Source organism: Juglans regia, unplaced genomic scaffold, assembly GCF_001411555.2.
Source record: "Juglans regia cultivar Chandler unplaced genomic scaffold, Walnut 2.0 Scaffold_637, whole genome shotgun sequence".
NCBI classification, from domain to species: domain Eukaryota; kingdom Viridiplantae; phylum Streptophyta; class Magnoliopsida; order Fagales; family Juglandaceae; genus Juglans; species Juglans regia.
The window spans coordinates 254-22001 of record NW_023361231.1 but is presented as its reverse complement, the minus strand read 5'-3'; the positions used below and the strand labels follow the sequence as shown (position 1 = coordinate 22001).

The window sequence follows — 21748 nt, the reverse complement described above, 5'->3', positions numbered from 1 at the left end:
AAGGGAACTCTTCGGTGAGAGGTAGTTGTAACGTCCGCAGCGTGTAGAAGACAGCGACTGAATATTTTGGCACTTCTCAGGTTATTTTCGGCACTTCTCAAGGTCTCAAATTACAGCAAAAATCTCAGGGTATTTCGGCAACAGATGGAGAGAGGTAAGTTGATGGGTTTTCGGCGCTGGGTTTCGAAGGAAGAAGATGAAACGATTTTTTGAGAGGAAGATGAATGGATTTTCAGCACTGGGTGTCTTGTCGGCATGGTCTGGTATGGTTGATCTGAGAAGAAGGTGAATGGGTTTTGGAGGAAGAAGATGAAAAGATGGGTTGCAGAAGGTGAACGATTGTTTTGTTTTGGCTTGGATCAAAGGGAACTCTTCGGTGGGAATGGCTTGCAGAAAAATGAACAAAATGGGGACCGAAATTAATCTATTGTTTGAGAAAACAATAGAACCGGCTCTTGATACCAATATGATGTAAGATAGAAGTGAGAACAAGAGATAGAAGCAGAATAATAGGAAATAGAGAAGAAAAGGAACCAGAAGAGAAGAGAGGAAGAAGAAGAAAGCAAAGAGGGTTGGAAGGAGACGGCTGTGGCGCTCAACTCTTAATTCAAAACCTACATTCTAACGTTCCTTACAAGTCTTTAAGTAGTAGGGCAATACAAACACTAAATGAAATAAATAACACTTTAATAAAATAACAAAAAATAGAAGATGTCTTTAAATAGTAGGGTAATACAAACCCTAAATAAAATAGACAAGACATTAATAAAATAAATAAAGCATTAATAGGAGATGTCCTCATCAAGATGTTTGAAGGAATCTTAACAACGGTATAAGCCGCTGTCAAGAGAAACTGCACAGGGTCAAGCTCTTTTCATTTTTTAGTTGGAAAAAAAGTGCAGTGTTTAGAATCAGCGGATCACATATGCCAGGGCCCTGCCTGCAGGATCAACACAAGGTAGTGCCCTATCTAAACTTGACAAAGAAGCAAATAGAAGTATTTAGTCCAGAATATTGGCTACAAATTAGCCAAAACTTGTAACAGACATTATTTGATCTCATTCATTGTGTTTGATATGAAAACTTCACCTAACTTCAGTCACATAATGCATGAAATTCACATGTAAAATTCTAACAAAATCAACCACACTTCAAGATGTCTTTTCACTGATATGAGCGATCAAAATTGAGGAGTTCTATGAATTGAAAATGCGGTGCAACATATGACATGCAAAAGAGCACCTTTCTTGACTTTGCAACAGCTGCCGCAGCTGCTGCAGCTAGTTCATGTGCAGCTCGCAATTCACCAGAAGAGTTCTGAAAGCTGGCCTGACTTTCCATCTTCGCAGCAGCAGCTGCTGCTTGTTCCTGGAAACCATAGAGACAACAGTAAATTTTATAATCAAGCAAGATCAACATATAGTGTCAGAATATTTATGCTTTGTTTTCATCAAAAGGTATATTCAAAGTGGCAATGAATCTTTAACCTGAAGATACTCTTTGTTCATTTCCTCCCAGATAATCTTCTTAAAACGCATCTCCTCCTCATTGTTGAGGTAGCCACTCACCTAGCAATACATACATTAACACATTCCTACCATAAGTAAATATTACTATGCATAATTTTATGGGTAAAAGAAAACGCAACATCACCGACACAATGACTTTGGTTACTTGTCAAAAGAATTTTTTTTTGACTGGTGCCCATCTAAAAGATTTTCAGACCTTGAGAGTTAATCCCTTACGGTTCAGACTCACGAAAAAATAGAATTCCTGACAAGGGATATTATTATTATCCCACAGTTCAAACTAACCAAAATTAAAATTCCTGACAAGTGATATTATTATTGATGGGATGTTTTTGTATTTATACCATATCTTGGACATTCTTATATTTAATAGTACATACATATTTTATAGCTATAAAATTCAGAATTCATAATACTTCTAGTTGTAATTCTTATTAGATTTTATGTCATCTTGTTTTCTTTCACCACTCTATATAGGTACTCCTCTTGTATCACCTTGTGTTCTTGGGTTGCACCCCTTTGTGATGATATTGTCGACCCAAAGCTTCCTCATAAAGAATAAAGATACTCATATGACAACTGAAAGTACATAAAGGGCATATATTGTTCCACTCTTGCACCTAGTTGAAAATCTTTGTGCGGCATGTACACACCCCTCATGAGAAAAACATAATCTACAATGAGGTACAAATCTATAGGTAAATACAATAAGCTCCTTACCTCAACATCATCAATATCAGAAAGGCCATCTGATTCATCATCACTGACCAAACTTGTATCCATGGATTTCTGGCATGCATCAGAAACACCATCTATTTCAATCTGATCTTCAATGGCAGCAGCTGAAATTGAATATTACTCGATATAAATTGCTTGCAGATGTGTTGTACAAAAGTACAGGACTATGATCAACTTTTAACTTCTGTTAAAAGTATTTTCATGTAACACTTACAATTACTATCATTCTCTCTCAAATCCAATTGTTGATTCTTGGTTGCCTTTTGGCTTCTTTCAAGCTAGAAAATAAATCAGATAAAAGAAGCAAAAATTAAGTTATTAATAATAAATAAATTCTGAGAATCAGTAATATGCTTGAAGACAGACATGGAATAGATCCAAACTAGTACTCCAAATTGTTTATTTTCAGTCTAGATCGGAATATAAAACATGAGTCTTCACCCTCCATTTCTTTCTAATACATAAATTACCTATTGACTTCAAACTCGTTAACATAAACATAAAAAACAAATAATACAATAAAGAAGTTAGAAATGGCAAGATATGACCAACCATTTCAGTTACCTGTTCAATGTTTTCTGACCCTAGCCAAGGCTTTAAGAAAACACTTGATTCGTCCCCCTGCTTATTAGCAGATTCCATGGCTATTCTCTCTTTTTCAGCCCGCTGAAATGCAGGAGGTTCTGACCCACCATGCAGTCCCCCAGAAAGTTCAACAAACTACAACAACAAACAAGCATGAACATGAAGAAGCAAAGCTTGATGAAGAGCATGGATAGATGAAAAAAGAGAGGAGTTACATCTTCGTAACAACTTCTGCAAAGTCCATGGGCAAAATGAGGTTTCCCACTATTTTTATGCTCACACAGCACTTCCCCAGACTTGAGGGACCTATCCTCTGATAGCTCGCATGCCTTAACCTCTGAAGCATTCTTAATCAACTCCTCAACCTACTAGAAAGCAATATACAAATAAAACTTTCAACCTCATACTATAGCAGAATCAAGTTCCTGCAAGCACAACATTTTATCTAAACAATGATGTTGGTTAACAACTTGTAAAAACTAAGAAGCTGAACAATGGTGCATTATCATCAAGAATACACTCTGGCAACTGTAACAAGTACGCAGCATTTACAACTGGTAGAGACAAACTTCTCAGAATTAAGTTTACATGTTAAAAAATGTAACTAATAATTCGCTGTTAAGGTCAATGAAAGGCCAATGCTAATGGCATGTCTTTTCATGACTTCCTTGTATCGCTAAACTAGCACGCATAGGCGAAGCTCTTGTATATGTCCCATATACTTAGGCTTTTGTCTATTTCATGATCAATAAAATTGTTTTTATCGATCAATAAAAATGAAAGGCTAATGTTTTGATGTAGGAAAGCAGCACCAGAGAGCTTCTATGACGTTTTCTTGAAAGGTTTCACGGGCTGAAGGTTAAAGAAAATGTGAAGGATCAGGCTTATAATTTAAAAGATTTATTTAGTCTTGAAGGTTGAATCTTAATGGCTGTTATTCTGCTTACTAGAAATTGAAGAAATAGAAAAGGCCAAATAAAGGCAATGCCCAAACTTCCTCCTCCAGCCATTTCTGGTAAGCAGAATAAAAGCCATTGAAACCCATTAAGATTGACAAATACACACTAACTTGAGGTTACAATTGACAAAATCTTCTTATGACTTTGCATATCATGACACGTTATAGCATGTCTCAAAAGTAATCACTGAAGAAAGTAACAAAGATAAAAAATTTTAAAATGTGTTCAATAAAGCGTGATGCATCATGTTCTAACAGGAGTGAGACTTACCGTTAAGCTCCCTGAATCTGTATTCTCAAATTCCATCAATCGTTTTGTTAGCGTTACCTCACAAATATGTACAATTTTTACCTATTCAAAAGAGCATGAGAAGAGATTATCAAAAGTGGATCATGCTTGAAGAAACTTTTTGAGACAGATTATTGACCACGTCTATTAAAGAAAGGTGGAAGAGGCTTGAATAATGATGTAATTCAATATATATATATATATATATATATATATTATAGATAAGAGAGTTATATTAAGACAAGTAAATAGGCATAACCCAAGTAAGGAAATATAAAAATGCAGAAACTTAGTTACAAGTCAGGAACTCGTAACATCCCAATGGAAGGCCCAAACCACATGGCCTATACTTTAAAAGGATTAGTCAATGATACAATTGGAGCTCTATTAGAACACTATAAAGAGCAAGAACTTCTCCTTCCCAAGCAATGTGGGATCCCATATGCCACCTACCCTTACACATCATATGGGGGGTATCACAGAACTAGAGAGATGATGTAATTCAACAATTCATCATAATCAACTTATTTGATGATAGCAATTTATAAATTCCTTGTAACTTTAAGAAAAGAAAGATACAAACACAAAAAACAGTTTGCTAAAATTACACAATATTGAAGCAACATTGTTAAACATAATGCCTCTAAAACTAAAGATAACATGAGAACACATGAACAACAAATCGTTGGGTAATGTGGCCGAAGTTAGAGAACAAATTTGCAATATAACAGCATAGGGGAATAGTTTAGGATTCTTTGACACAAGAGCAAGACAAATTGGGGTCAGGAATGCCTATCCCCAAAAAATGTAGATGTACGGACAAGGTAGAATCTTAGTTGATTGATTGTATGTCCTTGCACACGGAAGCTTTAGGCCATGTTTGTGAAATAAAAAAACATCTCATTTTTTTTTTATTACAAAAAAAAAAATCTCAAATCTGAGATGTTTTTCATCATTTAAGATGTTTTCACTCCCAAACATACACAACAATCTCTATCACAACTTTTTTTAGTTCTCCTTCAACATTTCTTCACTGCCTAGTGCTTCCCTTAAGTATACACGCCTAAATGAGAGAAAATTATTGTTATAAGTGTCTAAAAGAAGTTTAAAAGAAAGTGAAAGTCCTCAAGCAAATTATATGCAAATTACTACATAGGAAATGTGTTAGACAAATCAATGGGGAGTAGGCATACAAAAAAAGACCCAAGCTAGAAATCTAGAGACTAGATTTTGAAAAATGCAGAATGATTACACAACACTGAGAACAACTTTACATGATTCAACCTTTGACTCACACATGAAATGACAATAACAATGATAATGAGAATGCCATTTTATTTTTATTCCTACATTATTATCATCCTCATCAGCATCATCATAATTATTATAACTAATGATTATAACAATAATAAAATCTCAGTAAGATGAAAAACACAATGCAAAAACAACTACCTCACCCTTATGTACGCAAGGCCCTCACATCTTTTCTCTTTTGGCTGATAAAACGCCAACCATAGATTATAAAAGAATTAAAATTTTATAAGACCCTCAATTCGACTCAAGTAACCTTTGATTCTAGTTAAATTAGCTTTACTTATCCTTTTTTAAACCACCAGTGGAATCGCCTACATGTAGCCTTTTGTACAACGTTATCTTATCATTATTAAATCTCTTATCCTTCCTCTTATCTTTTTTTTTTTATCGGTAAATACGAATTTTATTAAAGAAAGGCGAAGCCAAGTACACGGGACATATACACTCTTATCCTTCCTCTATCACTTCTCTAGACTCCATAATCATATATTTCTACATCTACCAATGTCATTTTAGGCCCTCACGTTCCATCTTTTCATTCCAACTTGAATTAAATCATTCTTATTAGCATGTTAATCATTATCCTTTACACATGTCCAAACCCTGTTTAAGTGACTCCCCCCTCATCTTTTCTCTAATAGCAATCATCTCACATTTAAACATGTGACTCCATTACTGAATTCCAACATACTCATCTTAAATAATTTCCCATTCAAGAAGAAATAATAAAATAAAATATAACCATGAATACCATGGAATATTAGGCAGGTAAAAAATACCCTTATTAAGACCCTACAAAACATAACTGTTGGCTACAAAAGGATCAAACTCCCACGATTTAGATCTAAAACATCTGTGCGTTGATTTGGACTCTTTTAGGCTTCTAGGATTGTAGAACATGATTTCAGATCTATGTTGGAATTTTCAAGAAATCATTCTTTCATTCACTCCCTATATACTTTTTTTTTTTTTATAGATAATCATAGAGATTTTATTAATAGAAAAAGGCAAAGCCCAGTACACAGGTAGTATACATGAGTACTCCCTATATACTTTTTTCTTCTCAACAATCTGCTTGGTACTGGAAAAAGTTCATAGTAAAGGTACACTAACTAATGGATCAATGCATCAACTTTTTATGTAAGCAATCCTAGATGCTTAACGTACAATGCATCAATTTGCACACACAGAGAATTCCAATGCGGTTAGCTGGACTTACAATGTCAGACTTTGAAAATCTGTACCCATGTGATAGGGCAGATATATATAATGCTGCACCACACAGCCCACTAGGTTTTCTGCCTGTCTGTGAATGATAAAAGATCCCAGTAAGTTTCGCAGTCATCAAACATAGAAACAATCAGCTGCCATATATAAGTGCTTTTACCTGAATCCAATCTCTTTTCATGCTTGCTATAATGTGTAATGCAGTTCCACAGACCTTCATGTTCCTTTCCTTTAATAGTTCTGCAAAAAAATAAAAATTGCTTCTTCAAAATAGTTGGCAAATATGTTTTGTTTACATTTGAAACAAATATAAAGGTCATACCACTTTCAATGAATCTGCTAGCTCTAATCCCTAATAGTGTATCTAATGAACTATGTGTTGTATCATATAACTCCTCTAATTACAATCCTTTTTCTACATTCATTCTAATATACCATGTCTATCGCCTAATAAACAAAAGTAACGTCTTCTTCAAAGTTTTCAGATGTACCCATTATAAATATCCATTATAAATATTTATCTCTTCTTCTTTTTTGTCTTCATTTCTTTTCTTCTTTATCTTAGCTCATTACGAGAACATGTAGTCTTACACTGCTTCTACATTCTCAGGATCTTTTGACATACAAAACTATAAATTTTAAGGATTGAGTTTGTTCCAAGGATAAAAGCAAAAAACAGATGAACCCAAAAGATGCAACAGGCTTTCTTCAGGAAGTAGGTTTTAAAGCATAAAATAATCAAATACGGGATTGAAGTTACCAAGTATACTATATCCTCATTTCTTACTGGAATGAGAGTCAGAGACTCTGCAGTTCCTCTTTTTTATCCTGTATCCTCTAGAACCACACTTAGGTCTGCTAATCTAATGCCAAACAATTACGCAAGTTAAAAGGACAAAGGCCACAAACACTGGAAAATTTCAAAATCAGAGATGAGGGGAAAAATAAATGTAAAGGGATATGCCAAAATAAGTTGAACGGAGAGAGAAAACCCTAAGGTACCCAATCCCTGCCGTCACCCTCCACCCAAAACCTAAGGCACCCCACAACCGCCACAGACAAGATCGACGAGCTCCAATGACATCGCTGAGGGCAATCCGGAGTCAGTCCTCCCTTTGGCGACCTGGAGTGTTTCTTTGGGGCTAAATCGATGAGATTCTCAGTGACAAGGAGATCTCTCGAAGGCGACATCAACCGTCAAACCTATGCCTCCGCCACCACCACAGACAAGACTGACGGGCTCTAGCGACTCCTTTGAAGGCACTCCGGCACCGGTCCTCCCTCCGGCGACTGGGATTTTCCACTCCTTTGGTTCGTCGACGCAAATCTAGGGTAGTTCTCTATAACTCTTTTCTCATATAACATCTCAGATTTGCATTTCAAGGAGATGACGAAGCGAGATGATCCTGGGAGATGATCCTGGGATTTGGGATCGGAGGATGACAACGCGTGACATGGATTCGTCTCAGATGGATGGTAAGAGGTGGTTCAAGGTGGAATAAGAAAACTTTTCATTTTTACGAAAGTGGGGAGGAAATAGTTTTCACATCTCTGAACGAAGTAAAAGGATGGCTAAGTTCATGTGTCTATGTGAGACGACAGCTTCATGGGTAGCTACGGGGATAGAGGATTGTTTAGAACTCACATGTCATGAGGGATTCTTCAGGGAGCTAAGGATGGGTAATGGAATTCTCATCATTCAACATCATATTAACGCAAGGGGTAGTTTTCTGCAACTCTCAAATTTTCAGAATGGGAGGAAAGGTTTGTTGGTGATCCCAAAAGGTGCAAATGGCATTAGATGGAAAGGTTTTCTGCATTCTATTCGAAGCATCACTGGGTCCAAAGCCATTGTTTTGAAGCAAGCAAACAGGAGGGAGCTTGTTGATGGAAAGACAGTGGGAAGCCCTCCCTCGGTCAAAGGTGCCTTGTACGCCTCGGTGTTGAGGTCACTAGCAGGTAGTCCGGCATAGAATAGATCCAAAGCGGAAGGAAAGGGTAAGACACTTGTAAGAGACAAAGGCTGTTAGGTGACATTGGGAGAAGTGGAAAGTAAGCACCATGTGTTGCAGGGTGGAATGGTTGCCTCCGTCGGGGTGGGGGGGGGGGGGGGTTACGGGTTTTAAGGCCTCAAGTGCACTGGCACAAGGCATCTCGAGTTGGTACATTTTTCCAGGGTTCACTTTTAGTTGTAGATGGGGGTCCTTCCAAGGTTTTGAGTACTTTGGAAGAAGCAAACGAGCCTCTTTCAGAAGATGAAAATGGGGTAACAAAAGGTAGTGCTTCCCCTACCTATTCTATGCCTCCTGAGGGAGTAGTAGGGTCTGAAAAAGTGGCACAGAACAGATTGCCAGGGGATGGAGCACCTACAAGCAATGTCCTCATTGATGGAACGACGGCACCTATGCTGAAATGTAACATACGGGTCCAAATTTAGGGCTTAAAATTAGTATTATTTTTTTTATTTTTAATCATTATTTTAGGAAATATGCTAACAGATAAATTAAAACAGTGATTCTTTCCCTATCAAAATCTTCGTATAGTCATCCATTAGGTTCCCATATTAGATTAGGTTCCTAGTTTGAAACTAACTCCAATTCAACTCTTCAAAATCCTTTCAAAATCTATATCCTTGTATGAATAAATTCCTAAAGTCTAGACAACTTCAAACTATAGCCAATCTCCTGAAGACTCGCATTATTCCATCCCATTGTCAATAAGAACCCCACGAGACCCTCAGAAATAAACACAAGAAACATTATACACACTAGCCGAACGTAAATAGCCTTTGCAAATCGAGAAAACCACTCTCACAGCCAACCGAGACACTCACCTCATTGGAATCCACCACAGAGGATGTCGAAGCACTACCCAGGATGCCTAGAAATCGCCGACCAGCCCAACCCGGTTGAACCCACTCCTTTCCGATAAGTCCCCGACGGGATCTCTCTCTCTTCCCGTGATTTTCAATTCTCGATATAACTCTCTCACTCTCTCTCTTGTGTCGCACCATTACCAAAGGACCCTGTCGTGTCGCCGGTAACTTCCAACCACCCAAGAGACGTCGTCGCCTTAGCCTCCTTCTCTCGGTGAGTCCCCTGTTATCGCACGACTCCCTCCCATATTCAGGAGCTCTCTGTGTCTTGGCCTTGTGCCTTCCAAAGAAAGCTTCTACCTCTTAATCTATAAATGGGCCCTTGGACCTTAAGCCCATTCGGCCGAATGCCTCCTCCTTTTTTGAGTGGGCTGAATCAATGTGGGCCTGATGTTTATTTTGGGCTCGTTGTATTGCACAGGAAAACCCTTATATTTGCCTTACGATGGTCTAGGTCTTATTCCAATAAAAGTTAGCCAAAAACCTTATTTTTATCGGAAAATATTTAAGGGCTTTAGTATATATTACTAAGTATTGAATTATGATTATTAAACTTACTTTATAAATTTAGTTTCAGCAGTTTATCTAGCAGATTTCTATTAAACACAATTATACGACTAAATTATTTAGTCATGATTAATTATATATTACAAGCATTCATTAATTTTGCAAGGAAACTAGATAAATACTATGTTAAATTCTAATTTTGTATTTAATCACGTAAAGAAGCACGACACGTTTATCTAGAAAATTAGTAACGTCAAGTATCTCGTACACTCTACAAGTTGAAAATCAGGAAGCAGCGCTAAGAGGTAAATAGTATGATCATATAAATGCATGCGTACTATGAATATTATTGTTATGTATGAAAATATGATGTGCTTATGATGGTTATCTACGCTACGCTAAGAGACAAGTCAAGGTTACATTCCTTTCACGATCTTTGATGAAATATGAGATTATGCTTCAATGAATGAATTTGTTGTTTTATGGATTGAATGTTACTAAAATCACATGGGAGCTATGAGATGTTCATGTAGAAATTTAAGTCAAGTATGCCATGTAATAGAATAGCCAGATTATGTATGCCATGCTCATGTAGTACTTAGATTATGTATGCCATGTTCATGTAGTACTTTGATCATATATGCCATATTCATGTAGTACCTAGATCATGTATGCCATGTTCACGTGGTACTTAAATCATGTATGCCATGAAATGTCATAAAATGTTCAGATCATGTTATGTCATGTCATGTTATGCTATGCCATGTACAAGAAAATGTCATGTTACACTATGCCATGTACAAGAATATGTCATGTTACGTTATGTCATGAACAAGAATATGCCATGCTAGAAAAGTTCATGAAGCCTAATAAATTCTCATGCATTAAGAAAGATAAGAAGTTTTAAGACAGTGCTACAAACTCAAGCTTGGTTAACCACAAGTTAAGTGAAACACGGACTCAAACGTGTTTCACTCTATGTAATACAAGTTAAGTGAAACACGGACTCAAGCGTGTTTCACTCCATGTAATGCAAGTTAAGTGAAACGAGGACTCAAGCGTGTTTCAATCCATGTTATGACAAGTTATGCAAGTTAGGTGAAACATGGACTCAAGCGTGTTTCACTCCATGTTATGCAAGTTAAGTGAAATATGGACTCAAGTGTGTTTCACTCCATGTTATGACAAGTTATGCAAGTTAGGTGAAACACGGGCTCAAGCGTGTTTCACTTCATATTAAGACACGATATGCAAGTTAAGTGAAACATGGACTCAAGCGTGTTTCACTCCATGTTAAGATAAGATAAACAAGTTATTATGCATTCACGTTACATGTTTGCCATGATTATGTATGATTCCACTCATGTTAATGATGAATTGATATGCTATGTGAATCTATAACGATATATGTATGTATGCAAAGTTTTTCAGAAAGTTAGGTTACGTGTATGATTGTGAATCTGTGATGTTGTATGCATGTTGTGAAGAGTCTTCAGAAATTAAGTCTATGCTAGGCTAAATTATATTTTACGGTATGATGTGCTACTTACTAAGCATTCGACTCATTTTTGTTTGTCTTCCTGTTTTCTTCTATGTCTAATTCTCACAGATGGTAATTATGATGACGCATAGCTAGATGGCCAGGAGTAGATCTAGTACAAAGACTTAGGAAGAAATAAGTGATATTCACACAAGAATTAGATTTCTTTTATGTCATTCATAGGATTAGTTTATGCTCTTTTACTTTACGTTCAGTTTTCGAAACAATTATGTTCAATTCAGTTTTCGGCCTCGTTTGTTTTCGCAGATGAGATAAAATGAGATGAGTTAGGATAAAAGTTAAAGGTTGAATAAAATATTGTTAGAATATATTTTTTTAATATTATTTTTGTTTTGACATTTGAAAAAGTTGAATTGTTTATTTTATTTTATATGAGAATTTGGGAAAGTTATAATGATTATATGAGATAAGATGAATTGAGAAGTTTCCTGAAAACAAACGAGGCCTTAATATTTTGATGTTTTTCAATAAATGAGGTATTTCAGGATATGAATCTCTTTACCGGGCATTATGTTATGTATGTTTCGTAATATTCCTAACCTACGGGAAGGAGTGTAACACGAACTTATGGTGACAACAACAATGGACGACAACAATATAGCTGTTGAGGAGGTTCGGGATTTGAATGCAAGACATGGCGGGGAGGAAATTATGAGTTTGTCGTTGGTGCCTTGTGAGGAGGAATGTCTAGGGTCAGAAGTGCAGTTGGGAACTGTGTCTGGGGATAATGTTGTTCCCCTGGTTTCTCTTCCTTTGAAAAACAATATGGCGGGTTCACCATAGGATTGGGTTCTGTATAAGGTTAACTAGATTCAGCATATTGTAGCGCTTTCATATGGAGGATGTGAAGACCAATTTAAAGCACTACTCACTGCGATTGAGGCAGGCCACTCGCTTGAAACCAAATCAAGTTCTAAGAAAAGTAGGAAGTTAAAGCATCTTTCTTGGACAATCAACTACGACACTAAGGGAGGTAGCTCAAGTCAAGGGAATACTAAAGGGAGGGCATTATGAAGACGTCCTCGTAGAGAGAGTTTAGGGTGGAGTATTAGTCTTACGGGAAACAAGGGGTTGGGGCTAGGGAGGTGTGTTCTATTCCAATTCGGACTTGGTGTATTCCATTGTATTCAGGCTTGGGGTCATTAGGAGCTCTCTAGTATGGGTTAGGTGTTTTCTTGTATACGTCGGTTATTCTTATTGATATGTATAATATTTTTACTTATAAAAAAAATAAATGTAAAGGAAACAAGAGCTGGAAATACAATTTTCTTGGAATGTGACTATCAACAGGGAATAGTAGGTTCTTACTTTCTGCAAATCGAGGAATATAAAGTGAAGGATCAACAGGTTTTACAATGGTAGGATGCTCTCCAAGGCTTAGAAGTTGGCAAAGCTGCAAAAATACAGCGCCTAGCACATAACTGCAGAATTGTTTTGAAAAAACAAAAGCTGAGGTTACCGATAAAAAAAACAAAAGCTGCAGTAAATAGTACAAGTCAAACGACATGAATTCAAGATTGTATAATCAATAAACTATTTAATCTTAATATTGACTGCACATAAAAAATCAAAAAGTTGATACTAAAGTAGGTTCTCTCTTACACATTTATCCCTAGAAACTCTGAAAAATCAATAAGAAGAAATGGCTTTGGATCTCTAGCTACACTGCAAAAAACATAAAAAGTTAGCATTATTTACTGAGTCCCCATTCATGAAATGTAACACATGATACAATCATTTTTACATGCAAATCAAAGCACCAACTACTGTCATCGAAAAGAAATAAAAGCTATGAAACAATTGAGAGGTAAATTTAAAAGCATACATTTAATTCAATAGTATTCGCAGGTACAGACACTGTTTATCAAGTTGAGTAAATGGTAGCAACGTGAATTTTGATAACTATTGAGCTCATAATTCATAACAATGTTTTTTTTTTCTTTTCTTCTCTTTCTTTCTTCTTTTTTTTCCTTGCCTTGGGGGAGGGGTTGCTCAATTTGCCACTGTAGTCAATGGGCATTAAGTTTTCACATTGATTGGGCTATAATCTAGATAATAGACCAAATGGAAAATTACAGCATTTACTTAATATCATGGATTCGCTTTTACCATTTCAGTTTCTGGAAAATACCAAAAATCATTTCTCAATGCCTCTACTGCAATATTTCTTGCCTGGTCGAATAACAGATAACAATGTCTTGAAGTTTCAGTTTCAGCTTGAATGGGATAATCCTATCTTTAAAAATGCTGAGCATTCATTGAACAATAAAACACCTGTCTTTAATAATGTTGAGCAATCATATTATTAAATGACTTTTTGGGCTGTTCTGGTGCTCTTCATTTTTGTTGATCTTATTGATCTTAATTATAAATTGTAACACAATGATCAATGATGTCTACCCCCAGCGAACTTTTTCTGTTTTTTCAATATGTTTGATGCTTGGAAAAAATTATTTCAAAAAGCATGTTTGAGAAGCCACAGATTCATTTCATTTGACTATATCATAGAAAGACTTTTAGGGTGAGTTTGGATCACAAACTCATCTCAACTCATCATTACAATTTTTTCAAATCTCAACACAAAATATAATAAACAATTCAACTTTTTCAAATCCCAAAATAATAATAATATTAAAAAATAATATTCTAATAATATTTTATCATCTCAACTCAACTCACTTCAACATCCAAACACACCCTTAGTGAAAAGATTAAAAAAAACAGCGTAAATAAATTTTGGAAACTAACTCTGATTTGGTTCCTGCTATATGGCCCAACAAGGGCAAAGATGATTTACCCAAATAATTTCCCATAATTCCACTTAAACCCAATCACAATAAACTACAGGAAAGATGCATGTGTGCACAAGCACAAAATAAAATGATAATGTCAACTTCTTACAATGAGAGCATGACAAGAAGTTGGGGCATTTAAGTTCACATCAATGTTTTTAGATAAAAGCACAACAACGGAACGAAGACTTGGCGCAAATATTTCATATATTCTGATCACTAAATATATCAATCACCTCCATATGTTAGGCAAGATAACTCATGTTTAAAAAGGAGGTATCCTTCAAACGATTTAGCTCATAAAATAGAGGCCACTGATTTGAATCTCCTCCTTTCCCCTCTCCTTTCTGCCCTTAGGGCCTCTCATCCAAAAGTAAAAGTAAAACACCCTCATTGGCCAGATAAATAGAACTCAAGCAGTGTACTTTGTTTCTTAGGATTATTTACATTCAATACTGCATTTATTAATTCATTCCTTCCAATCCAAGTTCTTAAATGTCAATTAAATGTTTCAAGATTCTTGACAGCCCACCTTTGTCTCGGTAGAGTCTTTCAATGGGCATGTTTTAGTCCTCTTTCCACATTGTTGTAGTATAAGACCGTTTGAGTCTTTCATGACTATAATGTCGGGGCCGTCTAATTTTAAATATATAAAGACAATAATTTAGAACCTAGTTTTGCATGGCCTAACCATAATTTCACAATTTAAGGAATTACATATAGAGTCGCTTACCGACATGCAATATAAAGGCAGGCAGCAGCAACTTGCTCTGTTCTACGCCCCCTAGTAAAATTCCGTTCAACTGCTATCTGCAAAAACTTACACCCAAATTAAATGTTTGACAAATAATATTCCATTGAGGACACCATGGCAACCGAAAAAATTACATACCTGATAAAATGAACAGGCGGGATTAATTATAGAGTCACCACCACTTATATTAAAGGCTGTAACCATACGATCTATCTCATCTCTCCCTGCCATATAATAAAAAAAATATGTTTGATTAGAGATTAACAATCTCGTGAGCCAGAAAATATAGGCCTTCCTGGACAGTAACAGAAATATCAAAATAAATGAGATTTATATGCATATAACACATGCGTCATCATATTACAAAAATCCCTAGGAATATCATGCATGGTAAACCCACACAATGTTTCCTCAAAGGCTCTCTCTATAGAAATCATTATATCCACTAAACTGTTAATGTATACCAAAAGAATATTGACATGCGTCTGAATTGTAACAATCCAAGGAAAAACCAAACCACATATGGGCCTATTCTTCAAAAAGACTAATCAAGATTATGATCGGAGCTCCTTGAAATCATTAGGGCAAGAACCTATCTTTCCCAAGCAATGTCTATTTACCACCCTCTTATACTAAACATGGGCTATTGCAAGTATAATCTAAACATTGCTTAAATAAAACTTCAAGAACCAAATTCCCAGAGTTTGAGAGTGAAAAGTGTATTTTTTACACTAAAAAAATCATAAACCAAAAGTGCAAAGGTTATGAACTATATTTTACTTCCAGAAAATAGCTTGATACTAGTGTCATATATGGCTTACCAGTCCAAGCTCAGTTGCCTCAAGCTTTGAATTTTATCTAGGATATTGTACAAAACGCACTATAAGTTTATGCACACGACGACTTATCAAAAAAAAGTTTATGCACACAACAATATTTCTTTTACAACAATGTTGACACTCTGAAATTGAAACTGAAGCTCACAATATGATAAACTAAAACAAGAAATATGTAGAAGTAAACATTTACAAGTCATAATAAGATACCTTTATCTATGGTCCTCCTAAATGATTCTGAATAACCACTTTGAATGGATCTTACATAGGAACCTGCCACTCGACTCTGCAGATAAAGATATCCAGGACAAAAAAATAAATATGGAATAAAAACCAAAATGGAAGTACAACATACTTTCAATTGATCATAAGCGTTTAAAAAATAATGCAACTCTAATTTATAAACTCCAACACACAAGTGATCTATATTTCACTAAAATATGGTATAAAAATCAAAAGCCAAGCAGAATATACATTACGATTCCTCGAGTTACTCATGTCTAGTATTAAATATGGACAATGCTAGGGTGCACACCAAATGTGCACCCCAAATATGCACACTAGTGCAAATGAGTATTTTTGTTTTTCTTTAAGTATTTTTTAAACAACCTTAACCATTAAGTAATATATATATATATATATATATATATATAAATTCACTAATAGTCATTTCCTTAACCACTAAGAAAAAAATAATAATAATAATAATAATAAAATATATGAGTAGGCACATTTGGTGGGCATATTTGGGAGTCATACTATCATTTTCCTTTATATATATATATAAAAATGAATAGATAATAAATTACTGAAAGCAATTCCTCTTCTTTTTCGATAGGGAAAGCAATTCCTCTATAATTTGATGGTATTGTAATTTATGCACATTTTCAGCATATAAAATCAATATGAGAACTTAAATAGTTCATTGGGAAGGAGGTCAGACAAAATTGAAACAATAGAAATATAATTAAAAATGTTAAATGCAAATATACGAAACAATGGAAAATGAACATCAACTGTTTTCTAACAAAAACAGCCCAAAATTTCCGAAATCCATGCTCAAATGAGATCAGGTCCATGAAGAAACTACAAAATCATTTTGATTATGAAGGGCTCAACTCAAACAAAATATGACTATCCCAATCAGTGAAAATTCAAAGCTCTCAACATTTTATTAAAAAAAAAAAATGCTACATTAGAGAATCTGGCGCAGAAGGGCCTTATTCAGGGACCATCCTCCTTACCATTTCCAAATCTTAAATTTATGCAACGAATTACTCATGATTTTAAAGCACCAGCAACTCTATTAGTTGGTCCAAATATATGCCAATAGGTGATATTTCTAACATGCGATGGTAGTACTGAAATAATATAAAACTAAACTGTGGCAGCTACTCATCAAAAAGTACCTATGCAACTCTAAATTGTCCTAACAAACAAAACCTGCCCAAAAGCAAGTGCACAAAAATATAGAAACAATATCAGACTCAATACAAACTACGTATCTATATTGCTAACTCCTTGAAATGTGACACCTCATCTCATCAACTCATTGAGTTTGAATAAGAACATTAACAAGAAAACAATGACATACCTCTCCTCCTGCACCCTTGACAAAAGTAGGTTCTTCGGTGAACACATCTTGATGGAGAACTTTTCCACAGACCTCACAACATCTGGGGAAGGGAAAAAAAGACGCATGTAGCAGTAACACACACAACCATTGTCATAATGCAATGAAAACACATTAAAATTAAAGCAATGAATAAGTGGAGAATAGTGAGATAAATTACTTACACACAGCCATTGTCGTAATGTACAGTAGGCTTGTGCCTAGCACAGCTAGTAATAAAAACCATAATTCATGCAAGTACTAAGTACCAACTGTAGCCAATCTGATTGAATATAAGAGTTCAGACGTCAAAAAACACACAAAAAAAAAAAGTGTGATAAGAATAAATAGAAGCACCAAAAGCAATGACAGATTTTCACTGTAGAATCTCAAAACTTTTGTTTAATAAGAAAATGACCGTATTAATAAGAATAGGTGTAGCCCAAGTACACAAGATGGTATATAAGAAGTAACACCTATCTAGGAGGAAGAAATGGAAACAAAAAAAATCATGAAAATCGAGGGCATTGAAGTCAACAGCTTTGAAATCAAGGGAAAAACAAAGTTCTAACAAAAAATAATCTAAGCTCCCCTAATGAGGGCTCCTTGTTCTCAAACGTCGCTCTTGCCATATGCACCACAAAATACAAATAGTATCATCTTCCACATAGTTGTAATTTGTGGAATACCGCTTAGATTTGTCCAACTGGCCAAAAGCACAACCACTGTAGTAGGTATAACCCAGGGGCTCTAACCGCCTAGAATTTCAAAACAAAAGAATTCATTCTCTCAATAAATCTGAAGCAAAAACCCACAGAGAAATAAAGTACACAAAAAGTTGAATAAATTATCATCAGCATGTAAAATTTGAAATTACGAAGAAACAAACCAGAATAGACAAGTTGATAATGTGAGGAGAAGAGGTACAAAGAGAGCCGACAAGCAAGTGGATAGGGCAATTAGAAATAAATTTCCTCCAAAACGATGGTTGGGATTGAGGGAATTGATGTTGTGATAATGTAGAACTCAATAGGAAAAAATGAGAATGACAAAAAATCGAGAAGGAAAGAAGAAGGCGAAAAAATGGAAGAGATAATGTACCAAAGGCCGGATTCTGGGACGAGAGAGACTGAGATGATAATGATGAACAAGATAAGAGACACCAAAATACATGATTTTTTTAAATTGTCCCAAACATACTTGTATAACCTCCGCTTCTTGAGGAGCTGGAGTAGTGTGAGATGAAGCAGCTACATACCATCCTAGGCCAAACTTCAAAAGAAGCAATATGTGGAGCTTAGCGAGCAAATCACACGTGTGAATGAGCATAATTTAATCGCTATATAAGAAGCCAAGAGAGAATGAGTAGGCAATTGGAAGGCAAGTAAAGGGTATGAGGATGAAGATTGATATGTACTCAATTCGTGTAATTGATGACAAAATGAAACCAAAGTTCAAACAAACAGATTTATTTAGAATTTTTTATTTTAAGAAAAAAACAGAAAAACTGAGAAGGCTTGTAGTTAGGACATAAACGCCGATTCAAAGATGAAAAAAAAACCGAAGTTCAAATAAAGAGGACAAATAAGAAGCAAACATACACGATCCAACAGAACCGAATCATACACCCAACAAAAGTCGGAGATAACCGGTGCTTACATAAGAACTCAAAAAAGTGAGTTCATCGGAGGCTCTAGAAAATAGAAACGGCGGCAGATACACCGGCGAATGGCGGTTTGGGCCACCAGCACGAGAGATGTTAGAGACAAAGAAGGGAAACGAGGGGAAGAGAAGGGACGAAGGGGATGGAAGCAATAGTCATTGGTCAAGAGGTGTTTCTTATTAAAAAAATAAGATGTTGTCTTAAGTCAAGATTCATTCCCTTTTTGCTTCTTGTCAATTTGAGTTTTTCTACACATAAGCCAGTCAATTACTACACCACTATATAAGTATTTTTCTAACATTGCAGCCAGCTTCTCCAACATTGCAGCCACATACACAATTAGGCCTCTCTCTCTCTCTCTCACTATCATTGTTGAGGAGCGGTTGAAGGCTGGGTTTTGTGAGCGTTACTGTCTTGCCCGAGCCTGTTGTCGCCCAACGACAACCCAAGGGATGTCACTCAGTTTTATGCACTCCCGAGTAACCAAACGACCTCCACCGGGATAATGCCCTAGCTCGGCTTAGGGTCGCGAAACGCACACACCCACAAAAAGCCCTTGAATACAAAAATCCAACAATTTTACAGAGATCAATTTCCACGCATAAGTCCCAATTCAATATTAAGAAATTCAACAAACAATTATAGATATGAAACAGGCCAATGATAAACATTCAACAAATAATTACATGATGAAGACAGGGCACGTGGGGAAATTTTCCAGCAAGCATTCACATGCTGTAATTCAGTGCAAGGGAGGGGATTTACAGCACACATTCACAAGCTGTAAGCCCGTGCAATAGTGGGAAATTCCAACTCCGCAGTGCAACTAAACGATAGTGTGATTGAGGGAAAATTCCCCTCTTATGAATAACAACAATGGAATTTAATATATACAAAACACCACAGCACTCGAACAACAAAATAAACACTTTACAGGGCATGTCACAAAACTACATTGTTCATCCCGACACTTCACACAACCACGTCACAACTACACATATGTCCCATCACTTCACACAACACACGGCCACATCACAAACTACACAATAATTACATCACTTCACACAGCACACGGCCACATCACAAACTGCACAATATTCCATCACTTCACACGGCACACGGTCACACAGAGCACAATTTCACAATTCCATCAACAATCATTTTCAAGGTTAGTCCGAGAGTCACTTACCTCCGTGCGGTGGTTGATTGGATTGGAGAGCAAGATGCCGCTGTTAAGGGATGATCGAGGTGCTCTGTGACAACCAAAAGAGAAGTTAGATCCAAGTTGAAATGATGAGGGACACACGGAGGAAAGACCGGACAGAGAGAGAGAGTGAAAACGAGAGGAACAGAGAGAGTGAAAATGAGAGGAACAGAGAGTGAGGCACGGAGGCGTCGGGACAGGGGTCTGCGCTCATGAGGAGAGAACGGAGAGAGAGACAGAGGGGCGGCGGAGACAGAGAGGGGTAAAAGGAAGAGAACGTGAGAGAGAGAGAGAGAGAGAGACCGACGGGAGAAGAGAGAGGCGCTTACCTGCGGCGAATGGTGGCCGGAACGACAAGGAGCAGCGTGGCGCGGTGGAGCAGAGAGCAACAAGAAGGCAGAGGGCGACAAGGGAGAGGAGGGAAATCGGAGGGATAGTGTGTAAAGAAACTTTCTACGAAGGAATACAAGAGAGCACAGAATATTACTGGAATGGAAAACTGCTCATACTCATTCAATACGGATAAAGGATTGTTCAAGGCAACCCTAAGTTCCTAACCTCCGAATGCAAACCCAGAAATTCAGTACAACTCAAGGTGAGATTCCTTGTTCCGTTCTTCCTCGTATACGCAGTGCGCCCCCCACGTTCCCCTTGCGTAACAGACTCTAGACTTTTTAAAAAAATTCTAGACATAAACCTCATATTCTATACATCCACTTAAAAATATATCATTTTATTTTTTACCCACATAATAACAATAATTTTGGACATATTTGTGAATAAAATAGAATAAAAATATAAAATGACATATTTTTAAAATGAGTATACAGGATGTGAGGCTTATGGGTAGCACAACTCCTTGCTAACATCACCTAATGCTAAAATAACAATAATTAAAAAACGCACCGCTTGATGTCAACAACACGTTGCGTCTGACCTTCTAAAAATGATAGACCCATAACAAAAAAGGGCATTGCTTAATTTATTATTTAAAAACGACAATACTAGCAGACTTAATGAAATGCTTCGATCTCCCTGGCCCAAACGTTGCACTCCATTGAACCCTACAATGGCGTCGTTTTGAGATCTGAGCCTATTCTTCCACTTCACTTCGTAAACTGTCTTCCCAAATTACTTCTTACTTCAGTTTTGCCTTCTCTCTCCCAATTTCAACTTAGGGTTCTCAACAAATCTCCCTTCATTTACAGCACCTTGCCCATAGGGCAAGGTGCTAAAATCATTGCTGAAGTTTTCACAGGATCTCCCATGTGTTTTCTTCGCCAGTGGCACTTGTCCATTTCACC

General features: G+C 36.4%; 1 protein-coding gene across 2 annotated transcripts in view; it reads right to left on the bottom strand.

The window, feature by feature from the left end:
* Positions 1 to 21098, bottom strand: part of LOC118346042 (transcription factor IIIB 60 kDa subunit-like) — a 31651-nt gene extending 10553 nt beyond the window's left edge. The window contains exons 1-19 of one of the 2 annotated variants that reach the window (XM_035687054.1): positions 21003 to 21098; positions 20774 to 20897; positions 20430 to 20493; positions 17763 to 17860; positions 17560 to 17641; positions 16176 to 16251; positions 15268 to 15353; positions 15109 to 15185; positions 13186 to 13248; positions 12892 to 13004; positions 6801 to 6880; positions 6633 to 6719; positions 4082 to 4162; positions 3068 to 3217; positions 2832 to 2987; positions 2482 to 2545; positions 2250 to 2371; positions 1488 to 1568; positions 1243 to 1368 (exon numbers count right to left, since the gene is read on the bottom strand). In XM_035687054.1, the coding sequence (XP_035542947.1) occupies positions 1243 to 1368; positions 1488 to 1568; positions 2250 to 2371; positions 2482 to 2545; positions 2832 to 2987; positions 3068 to 3217; positions 4082 to 4162; positions 6633 to 6719; positions 6801 to 6880; positions 12892 to 13004; positions 13186 to 13248; positions 15109 to 15185; positions 15268 to 15353; positions 16176 to 16251; positions 17560 to 17641; positions 17763 to 17824 (1506 nt within the window). In that variant the 5' untranslated portion in view covers positions 17825 to 17860; positions 20430 to 20493; positions 20774 to 20897; positions 21003 to 21098. The remainder of the gene's footprint in view (positions 1 to 1242; positions 1369 to 1487; positions 1569 to 2249; positions 2372 to 2481; positions 2546 to 2831; positions 2988 to 3067; positions 3218 to 4081; positions 4163 to 6632; positions 6720 to 6800; positions 6881 to 12891; positions 13005 to 13185; positions 13249 to 15108; positions 15186 to 15267; positions 15354 to 16175; positions 16252 to 17559; positions 17642 to 17762; positions 17861 to 20429; positions 20494 to 20773; positions 20898 to 21002) is intronic. The other variant, XM_035687055.1, reaches the window with a different exon arrangement.
* Between the last annotated feature and the right edge of the window lie 650 nt (positions 21099 to 21748).